At 37.6% G+C, this 18,562-nt stretch overlaps 1 protein-coding gene across 1 annotated transcript; it reads right to left on the bottom strand.

Annotated features, from left to right (window-relative positions):
* Positions 1 to 3,622: 3,622 nt before the first annotated feature.
* On the bottom strand, positions 3,623 to 17,896 carry ell2 (elongation factor for RNA polymerase II 2). The gene is made up of 12 exons (XM_016551873.1): positions 17,694 to 17,896; positions 13,438 to 13,485; positions 12,307 to 12,428; positions 12,055 to 12,218; positions 9,657 to 9,916; positions 8,251 to 8,375; positions 8,052 to 8,118; positions 7,041 to 7,701; positions 6,666 to 6,729; positions 6,129 to 6,300; positions 5,963 to 6,007; positions 3,623 to 5,863 (listed from the first exon to the last, which is right to left on the bottom strand). Exons 1-12 carry the CDS (start codon positions 17,823 to 17,825, stop codon positions 5,747 to 5,749), a joined length of 1,977 nt encoding a protein of 658 aa, XP_016407359.1. The 5' UTR covers positions 17,826 to 17,896; the 3' UTR covers positions 3,623 to 5,746.
* Positions 17,897 to 18,562: the final 666 nt, after the last annotated feature.

Raw genomic sequence — 18,562 nt, 5'->3', positions numbered from 1 at the left:
AAATCATTCTAATATGCTGATTTATTATTAGAATTATCAACAGTTGTGCAGCCAAATATTTTTAAGTTACGCCTTCTTTCTTTGCGTGAACGTTTGGGCGGCGTTATGCAAATCTTCCCGCATAGTGAGGTAGATATGTGGGGGCGTGTTCGAACGAGCCGTTTTAGGTAGGTGTGGCTAACTCTTAACTTTTATAAAGAATATCTCTTTGGATTTGAGACTTTAGTCTTTGCAACTTTACAGATCTTCTTTATGCACCAAGAGCTTGTAACACTCCAAAGAGAAAGGAAAAAATGAAATCGCATCATATGACCCCTTTAATATTTTATAAAGAAGGACTGTGTAGCATACCTTCACTGCAGAGATCCAATTGCCTGCAACATGCCCTCCAGTTTTCCAGAACGGTCCAGACCGTCGACATCACTTCCTCCTCCAATGCACTGTTCCCCTATGAAGACCCGAGGAACCTGCAAAGAATACATGAAGAATACATGGATGTAAATAAATGTAATAAATTACATGGCAAACGAATAAAGCATATGACTAACATGCAATGGGCAGGGCCAAAGCTGCTGGTAAATTGGTGACTCAGCATTTGTGTGAATAAGCGAGTAAAAACAATGTCGCCATATTTACCACCATAATAATATATAACGTTAGGCCTAATAATACTGAAAATTTACTTTAAGATAAAAAAAAAGTTTTGTTTGAAGTTAATACATTTAGTTTATATTTAGAATTCATGTAACTGTGGCAGTGTGACGCAATGACTGACGGTCTGGTCTAATATAACAAAAATGTTACCATATATATATTATATAAAACACCATTATAAGTACTCACGGTGCGCGCGCCTGTGATCTGTTGCAGATAGTCTTGTATGCTGCCCATGTCACTGCGTCCGGTGATGTCAATCAACTCTAAGTGTCCACTTTTGAATTTATACTTTGACAAAACATCCTTAGCGAGTATGCAGTAAGGGCAGGTTGGCTTCAGAAACACAACTACTTTGTCACCCTTAATTTGCGCCTTAACCAATTCTGCCATTGCTCTTAACGTAACAAGCACAGCTGTTCACGACTCCAGGGAAGTCAAAACGAAACAGCTATTTTCCTGGCTTTGTGAGTCATGTAGTTCCCGTCGGTTCACACCCTTCAAAGTAAGGCGGGATTAAAATTAACCACACCTCGGTAAAATTTAAAGGGGTCATATGACGTTGCTAAAAAGAACATTATGTTGTGCATTTGGTGTAATGCAATGTGTTTATGCGGTTTAAGGTTCAAAAAACACATTCTTTTCCATATAATGTACATTATTGTTTCTCCCCTATGCCCAAAGCTCATCGTTCTAAAAAAGCGAGGTGTGCTCTGATTGGCCAGCTATCCAGTGCGTTGTGATTGGCCGAATGCCTAAAGCGTGTGACGGAAATGTTACGTTCTGACTATTCAAATGCTCTCTAGAATCCGAAGCGCCCACCCCCTACACTATAAAATAGACGCTGAAGCTGCGGCTGCAATCGGTCACTTGTCCACAGAATTAGTATTTTCTGTACAGTGAAGTGCACTATATAGGGGACAGGGAACGATTCAAACAGTGTAAATATGCTTTCCATTGAGGAAAAAAAGAAGTCTGGTTTCGCGCTGTCACGCTAACCACCGCACACACAATCTGCTCCGGTCCAGAGACACGATAGCTGCAAAGAATACATGGAGAATACATGGATGTAAATAAATGTAATAAATTACATGGCAAACGAATAAAGCATATGACTAACATGCAATGGGCAGGGCCAAAGCTGCTGGTCAATTGGTGACTCAGCATTTGTGTGAATAAGCGAGTAAAAACAATGTCGCCATATTTACCACCATAATAATATATAGGCCTAATAATACTGAAAATGTATTTAAAAATGGCTATCCCTGTACAGCTATGATTAGCTGTTCCTTCATCTTGGCTGAGCTTTCAATGTTGTTACGGGATAGGATGAAGCTGATTGGTTGGTTCTTGTCAAATGACCCACGGTGCGCTTGCGGCTTTCTGAAAAGTTGAAATGTTTTTATCTCGATGCGCGCGGACGCGCCTGGAAAAAATGAGCGTCGCTTCCATTATGAGCGCGCCTGCCGCGCGTCTACATTTGAAATAACAAACTTGAGCGCACAAAAGACGCTATATGTGAACGGCCCCTTAGGCTACTGGTTCAGGAAACAGTCCTCATCCGTCCTCCATAAAATGCGCAGCACACATCTGAATATTTGGGTTGAACTGTTCTGGAACAGTGTTGTAAATACAACCACTGATTTCTAGTTGTGTCCTCTTTTGGAAGACCAAACAAAGTAGTTTCGCTTTCACAACGAAACACACAGCGACTCCACAACATGGCAGCGGCGGCAACAGTGAGAATAAAAGTTATGCCTTCTTTCTTTGCGTGAACATTTGGGCGGCGTTATGCAAATCTTCCCACATCGTGACGTAGACATGTGGGGGCGTGTTAGAACGAACCGTTTTAGGTAGGCGTGGTTGACTCTTTACTTTTATAAAGAATATCTCTTTGGATTTGAGACTTTAGTCTTTGCAACTTTACAGATCTTCTTTATGCCCCAAGAGCTTGTAACACTCCAAAGAGAAAGAAAAAATTTAAATCGCATCATATGACCCCTTTAAAATGGGTTGGAGGCACGACTGGTGTTTATGAACGAATTTGGTTTTTTGAACGAATCTTTTAAGGGAACGAATCGTTCTCTTTCACCTTTGTTTATGGTTGTCTTTTGTGTGACAGCTTGACTTCAAAAACTGACGATGGTACAAACCAATAGGATTCGAGTGTGGTCCGTGAAAACGTATTTCATTGGTTGGGTCTGTAAACCGATACGCCTCCTTCATTCACTGTAAACATGTTTGGAGCCGGAGCACTGAACGAGATTTATGTAAAACATTACTCATGGTTATACACAATTAAGGACATTGGTGGTACTCAGAATTTATATAGGCTATTGTTTTCTTGTATTTTATACCTTGATAAAAGTCAGTTAGCAAAATGCGTATTTTTCTAGAGTTGCTTGCTGGAGATTTGTAGACACTTACTCACTTATACTTGTTTCGGTCGTGAACGACTTGGTGTTGTTAACGATTCTTTTGGGTGAATAATTCAATGACTCATTCAGAACACTCAAGCATTAACCACATTTATTCTAATTTCTTGATAAAAAAAAAATGTAGAGAGACTTAAATGGCACTTTACACGAGGGTAATAATGATCATTTAACATATTTCAGTTGTATGTCCTGTTAATATCAATTAGATATGATTGCAAAATCATACAAACAGATTTTTAATATTATAGATTTAAATTAGAGTGATGCATGTTCTAATGAACTGTATAAAATATAAGCAGTAAAAATAAAGTAATATGCACTCGTAGGGGGAAAAAAAAGCAAGGCAGATAAATGTCAAGTTCACATTTTATTGAACTGATTTAATACATGTTTAGGTGGACAGGTCAGGAATTCTCTTACAGTCTGAAACAACCCCCATCCCACCTTTAAAACAAGAGATGACAGTGTTATGAGATTCTTGGCTTATTATCCAACATTAACATCTCTCTTTAGTGGTGTCAGAGGCACAGTCTCTTCCTCAAAAGGGAAAGAAACCAGGTGTTGGTCACACATCACCAAATACTTCCCCACCCAACCCAAATTACAACGATACAGAGTTCGATGTGTAGATGCACATTCTCCTTTCCAAGCAACACTTCTTAGTGTCATCCCAAATCTTTAGGGTTCAGTGTGGAGGCTATTTGAATGCTGAGGAAATAAGTAGTAAAGTGCTGCTATAGTTCTCTGTTAAATAACCACGACTTGTATTTGGTTGTCACCAGACATTGCGTCCAGTCTATAAACGGCAACTAAAATGAACCGAAGCTCACACAACAGAACATCTAGGGGAGTTTGATAACATGTAAGCCCCTTAAAAAAGCAAGTAAGATGCCATCTGCCGCCCCAAATACTGAAAACGAACATTCGTCAATGGTTATTTTGAGAATGGCTCACTCAGGTTTTTCCAATTTCAATTTACAACACTGGAAAACAAAGGAAACACCTCCCAGTCTTTAACAATGGAATAATTGTGATCATAAGAGGAGAGAGATGATTTGTTTTCAGATCTCAAAAAGACATCTTAAAATGTGCAAATACAATGCAGCAAGCCTCAAGAATCAACTAGCCAATCAGAATCCACCATGGAGCTATTTGATCCAGTGAGAATTTGCATAATTGCAAGCAATGTTTTTTTTCTTCTTTTTTTCTCAAAGCTGATTCACAAAGCTGCATTCTGGATCTTTTCCCTAAACAAAGATCAAAGAAAATAATTATATCAAGACACTGTAAGTGTTCGACCACCATCTCCTTTTAGATAACAAAGGGTCATTTCACTCAGAGAAATGCGTTTTATTCCAGACTATCAACATAGGATTGAAAGCATTTTCGTTTAATTTTTATCACTTTTTTTTGGCAAAACTTCTTATCACACAGGTTTTGTAAACATACCGTTTCCCTTAATCTTTAAGAAGTTTAATCACTAATGATACCGTGAAATAAAGACTTTTATGCATATTTGACCAGTTTCTTTTTTCAATACTCAAAATTCCAGCAATTCCTTTTAATTCAAAATGAAAACAAAAAATATATAATTCTATTCATATTTCATAAATAACTCTGTTCTGAGACTTGTAATAATTAATGAATACATTTGAAATGGATATACAGGTCTGCCTCTGCTCGATGCATTTTCTCATAAATCAGTAGCATCTTTGCCTTCAAGATGGTACAATCATTTTCTTAAACAGAGCAGGCCCAAATTAAGAACATGTAACACGAGCCAGATTGATCCCGAAGGCTCTGGCTGTTCAAATAAAAAGAAAAAATATAGCAGCTTTTTTTGGGGGATTTTTGTTTTCTGTTTTTTTTTCTCTTTTATATAATTTATATCCAAACCTCCTCCCAGAGCCTCTCTCTACCTGTAGTTTCTGACCCACAATCCTTCCCAAAAATGAACAAAACACTGACAATTTTCACTCGCCACTTTCTCTCTCACTCACACACACACACACATATACACACACACACACACACAAAAGCAAACATCGATCACACCTTCCATGAATGTGCGCTGGACCTGTGATCAGGTCATAATAATTTCTCCCCACTGCCCCGGGTGCTTGTAAGTCTCACTGACGCCACATCGATATATGTCTGAATACCTTAAGGCATCATTTGCACTGTGGGTGTGAATACTGATGCTGTTCAAAGAAAGAAAAAAACAGGGCCATCGGGAGAAAGGAAGTCTCAAGGCACTTGGAAACCCCCTCTTTTATGGCCACTTTTTCACATGTACTGGCTCGATCACCCCTGTGCAAAAGGCTTCAAGAAATACGAGCTGTAAGGCCCACGGTTTTGCATTGTGAACTTTCTTTTTGCATTCAAAAAGTTAAATTTTTCTTTGCTGTCCTTTTTTCTTTTGAAAAGTCCTTCAAAAAGAAAGAAAAGGAATGAATGAAAAGGTATGGGAAAGGATGAAAAAGGAAGAAAACATGATATAGAGTTATGAAGAAGGCCAGATATGGGAAAACAGGTGAGTGGGGAATCTGTAAATAGAATAAATAAGGAGCTGTTTGATTCCCACACTCCTCTAAAGATGGTCCTTCAGCTGAAGAGCGCTTTAATTGGCTGAGGGGGTTGCTTGGTCCCGTGCCCTACAGCCAGGACTGTGCCCTCCGCTGGTCGAAGTCAGCGATGAGCCGTTTGATGTGGGCCAGTTTGTTGTGCAGGTACTCACAGCGCTGTTTTTCTTCATAATAGTTTGGGCTGTGCTGTAAAGCAAACATAATGTGTCAATTAACATACAATTTTTATTGTTTACTTGCGGTCTAAAGGACCCAGATGGGTAAGACATGCACAGTTACACTTACTCGTTTAATTTTTTTATATTCTTGCAGCACCTGTTCATGTACTTCCTGTTAGGAAAGACAAGAAAAACACTTACTACTTGGGATACAAAAATATACATACACATAAATATACACAGTTCTTTATATAAAGAGCAGTATAACAAGAACAAAAATCTTGTTCTCCTACCTGGTACTTTTTAGTTCCTGGTGCCAGTCGTCTACACTGGGCGTCCAGTTTTGTAAAACGACGAGTAACACTCTCTACGCGGGCATGAAGGATGCGATACTCATCATATTCTGCGTTGAAGTCATTCTTATAGTGCTGCCTCTGATCCATAGATATCACTGCTGTGTACTTACTGCAATAAAACAACACAAGGACAATGAGACTCTAAATAGGTCTCAGATCTTTTGCGCATTTCTCATATATATACATACATTCACACACAGTATATATAGTCTAATAAAAATAATAAATTATAAAAAATATTATAAATTAAAATAAATTAAACATTTTTATAAGAGATAAATAATATAATTACAAATTATATATGAAATTCTATAATAGAATATAATAAAATATATATTAAAATATAGAACACAAATGTATTTATAAATATAGAATTATTTAAATACATAATTTTATTTTATTATATTATTACTGTATGTGATGCAGAGGGTTTATGCAGAATGACACACTATAAACGAGTCAAAGTTCACTCACACTATGTAATCGGGTTTTGTTGGGACTGGAAGTTCAGTGCTGTTGACAGGCTTGTCTTTGCCAGCTGTAAAGAGACACACCAGTCATGTAGAAACATGGAAATCTGCCCTCTCACAAGCACACGACGTAACACATGATCTTTTGTGTCTTAGTAACGGACTAACCTAAATATGTTGTTGTGAACTAAAGTTCAAGGGCCAAAGGCAAATGGAACATAAATCAAGCCTATCATCAGGCCTGACAACAAGCTTAACAAATCTTTCATTCAAAATAGCTGGCATGCATCTAAGAATTTATTATTATTATTATTTTTATAATAATCAATTATTCAATAATGTTAACACCACAAACTGCATAGGACATGGCAAAACAAACCTTCTCTGTCCGATTCGTGACTGATGTTGGCAGGAATGTGTTTTTGTTCTGCCTCATTCCGATGTTTCTTCCTGGGCTGTGCTTCCTTATCGCAGTGATCCTCCCTGTGATGCTCTCTATCCCTCTTTCGGTCCTTATCCTTCTTTTGCTCTCCTTCTCGCTTCCTCTCTTTATCTTTGTGCTTCTTGGACTTCTTGGGTTTTTTGCTGCCATTGCCATCACGGCTGGCTGTAGGAGACATGGCAGAAGAAACACAGTGGCCGCTGCTGGTGGTAGTAGAGGAGGTAATGGTGGTTGTGGAGACGGTACAGGTGGAGAAGGACAAGGGGGACGTGGTGGAAACCGGCTGGCTGGGTGGGCTGGGCGTGTGGCTGTTGCGGGCGTAGCTCTCCGAGGAGTTCCCACATATAGAGCTCTGGTCCAGGGGCAGGTCCTGAGACCCCCGGCCCTCCGGTGTACTGGGGGAGTTTGAACTTGAGGCCGTGACAGGGGGAGGGTGAAAAGAGGGTCCTGGGCAAGCGGCCATGGGTGCGGGTTTTTTGTCCTCAGTCTCTGAAGAATGACGACCTGAAGCGGAGGGGGTTCCTCGGTTACGGAGATGGGAGATTCGGGGCTTCTTAGACATCAGAGGGTCAATGAAGTCAGTCTCAGGTTGGCGTTTCTGAAGAGCAAGAAACAAATCATAATTCTTGGGTCTGCAAATTCATTGATGTGCAAAGAGAGGTAATTTTTGTATGTGGTTCATAATATACATTATAGACATTTATTTTATATTAATATACTTTTTAATATAATATTTTTATCAATGCATTTAAAATATAATTTATTTATAACAATATACTGATATCTTTTACTTTAATACATATATACATATTATATGATAATTTTTTTTAAAAATATATTCATAACTATTTATATATTCTTTATTTAAATATATGAAAAAAAAGAAAAAAAAAGAAGAAAAGAAGAATATCAATATAAAACTGGTTTATACTGTAGTATGTGTCTTACCAGTGGGGACGTTGGCTCTTTGGTTGGACTGCTGGAAGATACAGACTCTGAATTCAAGCCCAATTTACTGTTGAAGGGAAAAAACTAATTTAAGCTTTGTCAAATACTCTTGGGATCTCTTGTACTGGCTCTCAAAAATGATTCATGTTCAATTAAAGAGTCATTCTTCTTTTAATTGCATGTGACCGGTGAGTCTTACCGTGCCAGGATCCTGTCACATTGAACCCGTTCATCCTCCGTGTAGCCCGGCCAGTCCCTCTGGACCTCATGGAAGATAAAGTCCTTCAGCGAATACGAGTTATCCTTAGGGTTTAGATTGGCCACCTAAAAGAATGGAAAATATTACATTGATTGGTTTCCTTTCTCTGATTAAATATGGGACATAGGAAGATTTATTTAAAAGGACCTCTATTAATATTTTTAAATGGGTAAAAAAAAAACAGGGAAGAGTGGCTGTTAAAATGGGTTTTAAAATGTAATTAACTTAAGTGGTGCTTGCTAAGGCAAGCCTGGATTTGAACAAACACTGAACAAGGTATTAAACTAACATGATGTGAATCTAATTTTATGTTAAATTTAATGATTAGTACTGTTGTAACCATTTTTTTTGTATTTTTAATTATTTATATAGTCATTATATTTTATTTTTAGCAACTAAGCTACATATACACATATGATAGGAGGTTGAAACCACACTTTGAATACTTGTTTAAGTCGGCATACTTAAGCATTACTATAAATAGTAATGCAAATGGACAGTTACTTCTTAAGTTACAACCCAGTGAGGGGACCGTTTCAGATTCTCAGTCCTTCTTGCATTTCCAAAGAAGGAGAGAAGCTCGTTTCATACTTCCCCTTTTCAAAGCCTGAATTAATTCCTTCTAGACTTCATAGAAAAGGACAACAACCATGGTATTTCTCCTTTTAAACTAGCAGGGAGAACCGAAATTGCAACTTCTACCCCTCTTGATGACAAAAGCCATTCAAATATGACGACTGTCAACAGTATGACCTTAGATTGACTGAAATGAAGTAAGCTGGTCTCTTCAGCATGAGCTGTTTGAGGGTGAATGCATGTGCATAATTACTTTAATAGGTTTAATTTATGGTTGCCTAATTTGTCACGTGCTATACATTCAGCTGAGGTGAATGCAAGTCTTTGTGTTTGGGCTGTTAAATGGTGACTTACATTACGTGACACTGTGCTTCTGCAATAGTGCTGCGAGTCTGTAGCATGCGGGCAGATTCCAGCTGTGATTTGATGCGATCTATGCTTCAAGTCTCTGTGACCTATCATAAACTAATATGTACGATTATGACAGTCCTCAAGTTGCATTTAGATTAATGCCTTTCTAGTCTTTCATCTTGCTCTTTAAACATTAAACTAATATTTCAGGTTAAATACAAGTTAAATGCAATTGAGAGCATCCAACAAAAATTAGGGTTACAGTGGAGCACTTAAAATGGAAGTGAATGAGACCAATTTTAGAAGTCTTCTGTTAAAACTTGTGTTTAATTATAACATTACACCTGCTGTCAATGAAGCTTAATGGTTGCTTTAATTCTAAAAAGTGAACTGATTCCAATCCACAATTTCACTCTTACCTGATGTAGTATAGAGCCCAAAGAGCTGCGGTCTTTCTGGCTGATGCCATCTCTTTGCAGCCTGCCGAGCAGCTCTAGTTTCTTGTAAGAGCGCAGGGCCAAAAGGTGAACGACGCGGTCCCGGTATGGCCGTTGCGATACGGGGTTGTTGGTAAGGCACTTGCGGATGGTGTTGGCTGGGTTGAGGGGGGTGGTCTGCTTCCTCTCTGGAACCGGGTCGGGGGCTGACGGGGCCGGTTTTCGGTGCTGGACTTTTTTGTCTATGCCAAAACAACATTCACAGAGAGACAGTGCGATTACAACAGTGAAATATTTATCATTAAGAGGTCTGTTAATACTTTAATTTGGTATATAATGGCCCGGTTTCACAGACGGGGCTTAGACTAAACCAGGATTAGGCCATAGTTCAATTAGGACATTTAAGTCATTTTTATTAACATGTCTTAGAAAAAACATTACTGGTGTACATCTTCAGACAAAACAATGGCACTGATATATTTTAAGACCAGTCAGTGCAAGTTTATTTCAGTTGAAACAGTCTGGGACTAGGCTTAAGCCTTGTCTGTGAAACTGGGGGAATACATGTTGGACCATGTTCTCAAGGACTAATTCACATACTATCCCATTCTATACTGTGTGCAAGATTAAGATTAATGCTAAACCAAGTATCCAGATGGTATTATCATTTCTATTGGTGTCTAATGCAGCCTAAAAAACCTCATGCTTGCCTAATTTTTCTCAGAAGAGAATCAACGAATGCAAGACTGAAGTTGCAAATTTTAATCTTGCAAAATGAATTTTAATTACTTACTGCTTTAGTATTTTTAGAGTATCCAAAAATAAGCATGTGAGCATTTAAAAGCAGCCACATCAGTCAGATGTTGAGTACATTGACACCATATTGAGTACCAATACTTTTTTCATCCCCACACCCTAAATCTAAAATTAGGATCCATACAAACAAAAGTATGCATTCTCAAAACAATGCTGAAGTACATACTTCAGAGTTTTAAGTGTCACAGATAAGTTTCCTCTATTATGAAGTTTCTCACAAGTAGTGACACATAGTGACTCTTTAACCATCCTACTTCCTACATCTTTCTCTTACGAACTCTCCCTTGGTTTGCCCAAACATGTGCCGATGACTGGACGACATCCAGACGCAAACTTTCACTGTCTCACCTCCAGCAGGTCAGGTGAAACTCTTACGTCAGTGGATAATAAGCTTTGGCCATCACACATGTATGGCAGACTGGGAGGAATCAAGGAAGAGAAGATAATTTAAACTCTGGATTATGACAAATCTGCACCATTTCCAACTTGCTTGTGTCTCTCAGATTAAGCACAAACAAAAGAGTGTAACGTGGTTTCCTGAGAACCAGCTGCTGCAAAGCCTTACACCACAAACCCTCTTTCTTGCACTTCCTTTTGCTGTGTAAAATGCAAACGCACCGCGATCACTCCTCCCCTGCGGCTTAGCGCCGAGGGATGGGGGTGAAACTGACTTTTCCAGTTTCGTGGTGGAAGCCAGCTGTGGTCCGGAGAATGGGGGCTCCCAGAGGGGAGTGACAGCTGAACAGGTGCTGAGAGACAGGTTTTGTCTGGCAGGGGTGAAATAGGGTTCTCTTTATTTCCTAAATGGTGATACCGTTTTTAAAACATGAGATAAAACTGGTCTCTGGAGTTGCAGCATCGTCTCCCCCCTGCAGTTTGTAAAATGCAAAAAATGCTGATTTCATTTAACAACCTAAGCAGGTGACAATAACCTGAAAGATTCAGTTTCTCACTTTCCACTTCCACACATCTCTATGTGGTGCACATCAGTAATCTTGGAGACATGGGTTGTGCCACGACTTAGCCACATCAGATAAATAGGATGAACTTTTACTTGCTTTTTCTCTTGACCCTAATCCATACATCACTCTCCGTAAAGCTCCCAATTGGTTTAACGCAGACGTTATGAGACTGTTACAACTGAACTGGCCGAGAGTTGCAGGTCAATGTGAAAAATATGAGGAGATCTGCATGATCACAAAATGGCACAATAATTAGTCTATTTCAATCTAGAAATGAGCAAATTCATGTAACGATGTACTACATGCAGATCTAAATTAGGAAATGAAAACAGAAACTGAAAAGAAAACCCCATCCTGTGTAGATAATCATCAGATGTATAGAAATATTCTTTGAAACAGAAACGTTTCGATTGAAACGCCAACAGGAAATTAAATGGAAATGCTGAAAATGTTAAATTAAACTGCATAGAGTTTTCACACTTGAAACTGTTAACCTAGGGTCATTTTTAACTTGTATTTCTGGGTACTCTCCAAATATCAGTGACCAGAATGTGTTTGTGCGCATGTTACAGGAGATAAAATAGAGCGCATTAATATCAAACCTCTGAACGGTCCTCCGGGTCTGATGAATTTGGTGCTGTTTTTGCTTTTACCCTCCTCTGCTTTGGTCACTCGCTCTTTGGTCACCTGGTAAGAGTCATTGGTGGCACATACTGTGATTTTGTCTTGAATCGTTCCCAGGGAGGACAGATGGGGGACTCCAGAGCTAACGGACACGAAGAGCAGTTACGAATGAGAAATGACAGCAAAATGAGCAATAGTTTTGACACACAAGAAACTTGCTCAGCCCTTACCTAGATATGTACTGGTGGATACACTCAAAGCTTCCTTGAGGATTGTCTTTGCCATAGTTGGACAGATAAAAGTCAAAGTTATGACAGCCATTGGAAGCATCTATCGTTGGGATTTTAATGCGCTGACAGGGCAGAGATAAAACAAAATGTAATTATTTAACTACTAATAGAGGTGATCATAAAAAAAATACTAATATCAGCTTAGCAAAACACAAGTGAGCTACCTAGGCAGTAGACAGGTGTCTTTTGGTGGTTTAAAACTTTATATTTTAAAGAAATATGCTTCCTTTTAAAAATGGTTTGATTAGTTGAAGTAAAGCTGAAATAAAATCTGAATATTAGATTTAATATAAATATTTATTAGACTTAATAAATAAATGAAAATTAGAAATGTTGCCTTGGCAACTAACTGAGATTAAAGAGTAGCATTTGAGGTACTAAGAGTTCAGTTACTAAAATTACTAAAACGTAAAAGCTAAATATATAATATTTAACAAAATAAAATCACAAAAATCATAGCAAGATTATTAGCCTAGCAAGATGCTGATGCCCAACTCCACTGGATAAAACTGTTAACACTGGTCAAGTCTTTTGTGCAGTTCTCATGAAGAGTAATATTTGCGATGCGCTTGACTGACAGTTAAGGGAGCTGCCGCCCATGTAGAGCATTTCAAATGATTCACCTATGATCATCCATCACTGTTGATGGATGAAGACGGCTACCTATATCGCAGCTCACTAGGTTTTGAAACGGACTCATTGTGTCTGCTCAGTCAGAGCTTTGTAATAACATGTCGACTGCAGCATAGACACTAGTTAAGCACACTATGTCTTTAGAGAGAGTATTCATGAGCGTAAAACCGGAACCCTTCTCTGACCCAGTATTTATAGTCACACAGCGTCTGAAGTAAACTACAGCATGATGTGCAGGGTCAGAGGTTCAACAGGCGCTTTCACAGTGGAACAGTAAGACGCCACCCAATAAAACCGCAGAAGGCTGAGGGCTCTCTATTAAGACACCAGGTTCACAATTATAGAGTGCTTTGATGAGTATCGCCCACACTTCAGCCACCGAAGATACTCATTCAGATGCTGTAAAACTCATTACCAGGCAATGCAAAGTCAACTTACCCCTTGAAGACCCTGAAAACGTATCGTCGCCTGTGAGGATGGTGCATTCTGGAAAAGATGAAAATATTCAAATGTCAAAAACAACCAAAAAGTAATTTCATCCACCAAAACATCAAATATAAGCAACCAAACAAACCTCTGTTAATGTAATTAAGAAAAACAATGAAAACCAGTGAGATTAGTGCAACTATAATACAAGAATGGCATACTATTTCTGCAGCACGTAGTATGAATACTGTGAAAAGTTACAGTATGTGCATTTTCTGCATGCACAGAATACCAGAAGGGCCTAAAATGTGCAGTTTACAACCAGACCAGATTCTAAGGAACACGGTCTCCCACAATGCAATACACTCAACTTCACCTTCCATTTCTACTGGAACTGGATCATTATCAGCCGTGATTTTATAAAGTATTACAATTCAGGTTAATTGGGACATTTTTTCCCAGTCATCTCAATGGCAAAAATGTCCCAATTTACATGAATTCATCCCACACAGTCCAAACCCTTCACTTCCCTGCAACCATACACCTTCAGTTAAATTCAAACACTGCCCAAAGCCTCCATCTGCAAAGGCTTGTTTAACCAGATAAGTTTCACAACCCCCCACCCCCAAGCACACTTGCACACAGACTAGATCAGATCACATTACACAGGAGTACGAAGAACTACGATTAAGCTCTCTGATGATTTGGAAGCCTAAACCTGTGGCTCTCAACTCTCAAAAAAGGGGTTGCAATGCTAAATGCAAATAACAAAATATAACTTTACATATAATCGTGCATAGTTAAGATAGTAACCACCAGCCGTTGCATAAGTTAACAAATTTGCATTTTGTTGGGCAATGCGGTTCATTGTAATTTTAATACATTTCAACAACTTTGTGGTTGAGTCTCCACGGTGCTCAGCAGCAAACCAGCCTAAATCACGTGACAAACAGCTTCCTCAGTGAATCAAACATAAAAAAATGAATCTACAGACAAGCTTTAGCAATTAAAGATCTATTATCAACATTTAGAGCCATGCGAAAGATAAGGCACGGCTCCAGGATCATCGCTGAGGTTCACACATTCCCTGTCTTTGCCCTGACTGTCTTGTCCCATTGCCGAAAGATGAATAATGATTAACCACAAACTCGGCTGAGAACAGTAGCTGGAAGACAAACAGATCTGGAACATGACAACATGTGCACAAGACACTATAAATACCAAATACTGAACATTATGAACACTTCAAAAACCGTTATTACGCCAAAGCTACGGCAGGTATGGTACGGATAAAGTACAAAGTAATCCCTTACTACTATCCGATTAATACAGGAGGACGCTAAGCCCTGAAGGATATGATCACTACATTCTTTACACCAATGTGATACTCAATAAACAACACGATTGTAATGTAACCTTATGCAGTCCTTAAATATTTTGTCGCAACATTTTTCGAATGCTTCCATGTTAGATAACGTCAACTGAACGGCATGTCCTTTGAATGAAACTGAAACTGAATATATAAGATAAAAACAGTTAAATAAGTTTAATTTGAGGTAGTAAAATTACTAAAACTAAAAAAAAAGCGCTAAATACAAATATAACAAACAAATAAAAAAATCAAAAGCACATAAAATTACTAAAACTTAAATGTAACATGAAAATAAAAAATAACTTAAATATAATAAAAACTATTATTGTGCTAGATAATATCAATGGAACGGCATGTGCTTTGTTCGTGAGCTCCGAGCTTAAGACTCGTTCATCTGGCCTCCCCGATGGTGTGTTGTAACATTTTGAGTATCAACCAAAATGCAAGTCCTCATCAACAAAGACAAACAGTGCCAGTCAAAGGCAGCCAGGAACTTGATGGATTACTAAGCTAAAGTTAGTCTCAAACAGGCTTCAAGGTTCAACTTAACTCTTTTAAGAGAAATTCAAAACAAAATGTGCTGACTAACTTTATAGGTGACACCTGAATTAGATGGATGGGGTGAATGTCCAATCATCCACAACCCAAAGCAAATCTTGGGCCTACCAGGATTTGGCCTTTTGGGATCGAATGAACCATCTCTTTGAACCCGGTGCATAGTTTTTTTTCTCTCTCCTTTTTTACAAAAAGCCAGCTGTAGCTTTAAGTCAAACACTGCCTGGTAAGCACTTTGAGCAGTGTAGAGCTTTAAAAAAGTCCAGACAATGCAGCTCTTCATTGAAGCTGCCTGATTTCTCCTAGTAAGCCAATATAAACTCTTTCAGCCTTTCGAAATTATAGAAATGCCCAGAAGGTTTTTTTGTTTTATCAATTTCCTTATGTGTGTCATATATTCAGAACACTTTTACAAATCTAACTCACACATTATACTACTACTCACTTGAATGATCTAAATGGAAATGACACACAAACCCTGTGGTCAGACCTAGTTTAGAATATTTATCAAAATTACATGGTAGGAAGATGATTTGTGCACTATTAAAACCGTGTATGCAAAGGTAAAGGGTTTCCCCACTTAGTCACCATGACACACAAATAATCCTTTTGAATTCATTCACTTGTAAAGTCGTTTAAGATAAATATGGATGCCTAGCACATGATAAACGAAGATTATAGCATAAAACGACACAGTTTGTTTTAATAAAACACATTAAACTCCTCAGGTGTGTGTGTAGGAGTCTTTATAGCTAACTAGCTAGCGAAGCAACCATATTTAGACGTTAATTAGACAAACTTAGATTCTATTTGGTCTTATTATGATTCTGAACCATGTTTATTTGAAACTTTCAGCCTTTCGAAATTATAGAAATGCCCAGAAGGTTTTATCAATTTCCTTATGTGTGTCATATATTCAGAACACTTTTACAAATCTAACTCACACATTATACTACTACTCACTTGAATGATCTAAATGGAAATGACACACAAACCCTGTGGTCAGACCTAGTTTAGAATATTTATCAAAATTACATGGTAGGAAGATGATTTGTGCACTATTAAAACCGTGTATGCAAAGGTAAAGGGTTTCCCCACTTAGTCACCATGACACACAAATAATCCTTTTGAATTCATTCACTTGTAAAGTCGTTTAAGATAAATATGGATGCCTAGCACATGATAAACGAAGATTATAGCATAAAACGACACAGTTTGTTTTAATAAAACACATTAAACTCCTCAGGTGTGTGTATAGGAGTCTTTATAGCTAACTAGCCAGCGAAGCAACCATATTTAGACGTTAATTAGACAAACTTAGATTCTATTTGGTCTTATTGTGATTCTGAACCATGTTTATTTGAAATAAGAGTCGTGAATGTTAAACAAATAGCAAGAAATATAGCCACATGTATGAACTTAATCATTGTTGGAGGACTGCCAGCTAATAACATTATCCATGCTATCAGCTAGCTCAGCAAACTTTAATTTTCGTGTTTGTTTTAATAAAACACATTAAACTCCTCAGGTGTGTGTGTAGGAGTCTTTATAGCTAACTAGCTAGCGAAGCAACCATATTTAGACGTTAATTAGACAAACTTAGATTCTATTTGGTCTTATTGTGATTCTGAACCATGTTTATTTGAAATAAGAGTCGTGAATGTTAAACAAATAGCAAGAAATATAGCCACATGTATGAACTTAATCATTGTTGGAGGACTGCCAGCTAGTAACATTAGCCATACTATCAGCTAGCTCAGCAAACTTTAATTTTCGTCAATTCCCAAGGCTTTTTCGCATGTAACACTAAACATTTACTTTAAAGAGACTGTAAACTTAATAAAATGATCAAATGGTCGAAATGACAGACAACTGAATCGAAGTTTTTGACTTGTAAAGAAAGTTTTCTCTAACCGTTAGCATTGTAGCTCATCTTTCGAGTATAAAACACAATACAACATTAAAACTAACAAAATAATTTCACGTTTAACCCGTTAATATATCTCTTTCAATCAGTGAGATTTCATAAATGTATTAACATTTACTGAAAGTGGTTTGTGGAGTTGAAATTACATGCAAAGAGTTTAAAGCAGGTAACGTTACGTTAATGGTGCGTTGGCATTATGTTGACTCCCTAGAGTCTTTTTTTCTTTATTAAAAAACCTTTTCCAATCAATTCCACAAGGACAACAGCCAATTGAAAACGTTTATTAACTTTAAAGAGATGTTGCATTTTTTAGAAAGGAATAAAACAACGTTTTCGATACATCTAATGCCTTTTTGGGCGAGCAAGCTGTCGCTCTCCCTTTCTCTTCATAAAACTAAGGTTTCCAGCACTCACCTTACAGTTTTGGTAGTTTTCCAGCGCTTTAAAGGCTGTTTCTGTCAGTTTGACATGTAAAACTGATATTCTGTCGCTCTTGCGGCCACAGTTGAGTCCATATGTGCCATCCTCGCAGAGAGCAGCCATCATCTTCACCAGCCCTCCACCATAGTCCCTCTGACATACGCGCAAACTCTCTCTCTAATGCGTACAGAGGGAGGACCCTAGCAAAAGTAAGTCCCTTTCTGCTCTATACTGTTAGAAAGTTAACAGACTAGATGGGTCTTTTCACGCTATAACACTTTAGGCTAGACGGTTTTCCTTATTATTTTATGTATGCTTGTTTTCCTGCTTAACAAGCATGACTGTTTGTATGATAATCATTTTATGCTCGTTTGTGCGTGTTATTTCCTCTATGCATTTTTATTGATAAAATATGTTAAACTATAAAAATGCTTGAAATGTTTAAGTTATGGATAGACAAATCTGTTGATATTTGGCTATTTTGAGTTGAATTAGGGGTCAATAACAATTTCTAAATCAGCCTTGTCAAGTAGCCTAATAATCCATTTATAATCAATAATCTGTTTATTAAGCATTACAATATTACATTTATTAAATCGTACATAAGTTCTGTAATAATTGTCTGTCAAATTCAGCATTTACTTTACCTTAATTTGTATCATTAAATTGTACAATAATCTATTTTGTGTAAGATATGTCATATACAGTATATATATATATATATATATATATGACAAATCTGTTAAATATTTATTTTTATATTTATTGTTTTTTTTCTATGCCTGTTATTTGATAAATACAGTATATCAAAAATATATTGATATGTCCTAATTATTTATAGACCAATTAATCTGCTGATATTT

Source organism: Sinocyclocheilus rhinocerous, unplaced genomic scaffold (genome assembly GCF_001515625.1).
Source record: "Sinocyclocheilus rhinocerous isolate Xijiao unplaced genomic scaffold, SAMN03320098_v1.1 scaffold585, whole genome shotgun sequence".
In the NCBI taxonomy this organism is placed as follows: Eukaryota; Metazoa; Chordata; class Actinopteri; order Cypriniformes; family Cyprinidae; genus Sinocyclocheilus; species Sinocyclocheilus rhinocerous.
This window is presented reverse-complemented; position numbering and strand designations above follow the sequence as displayed.

Bases quoted from the DNA above. Each gene is read 5' to 3' on its own strand.
- ell2 (XM_016551873.1), bottom strand. From the start codon at position 17,825: ATGATGGCTGCTCTCTGCGAGGATGGCACATATGGACTCAACTGTGGC. The intron at 12,429-13,437 runs GTAAGTTGACTT...CTGCCCTGTCAG, and splicing joins GTTTTCAGGGTCTTCAAGGG to CGCATTAAAATCCCAACGAT. The intron at 8,119-8,250 runs GTAAGACTCACC...TCCCTTCAACAG, and splicing joins TGTGACAGGATCCTGGCACG to TAAATTGGGCTTGAATTCAG.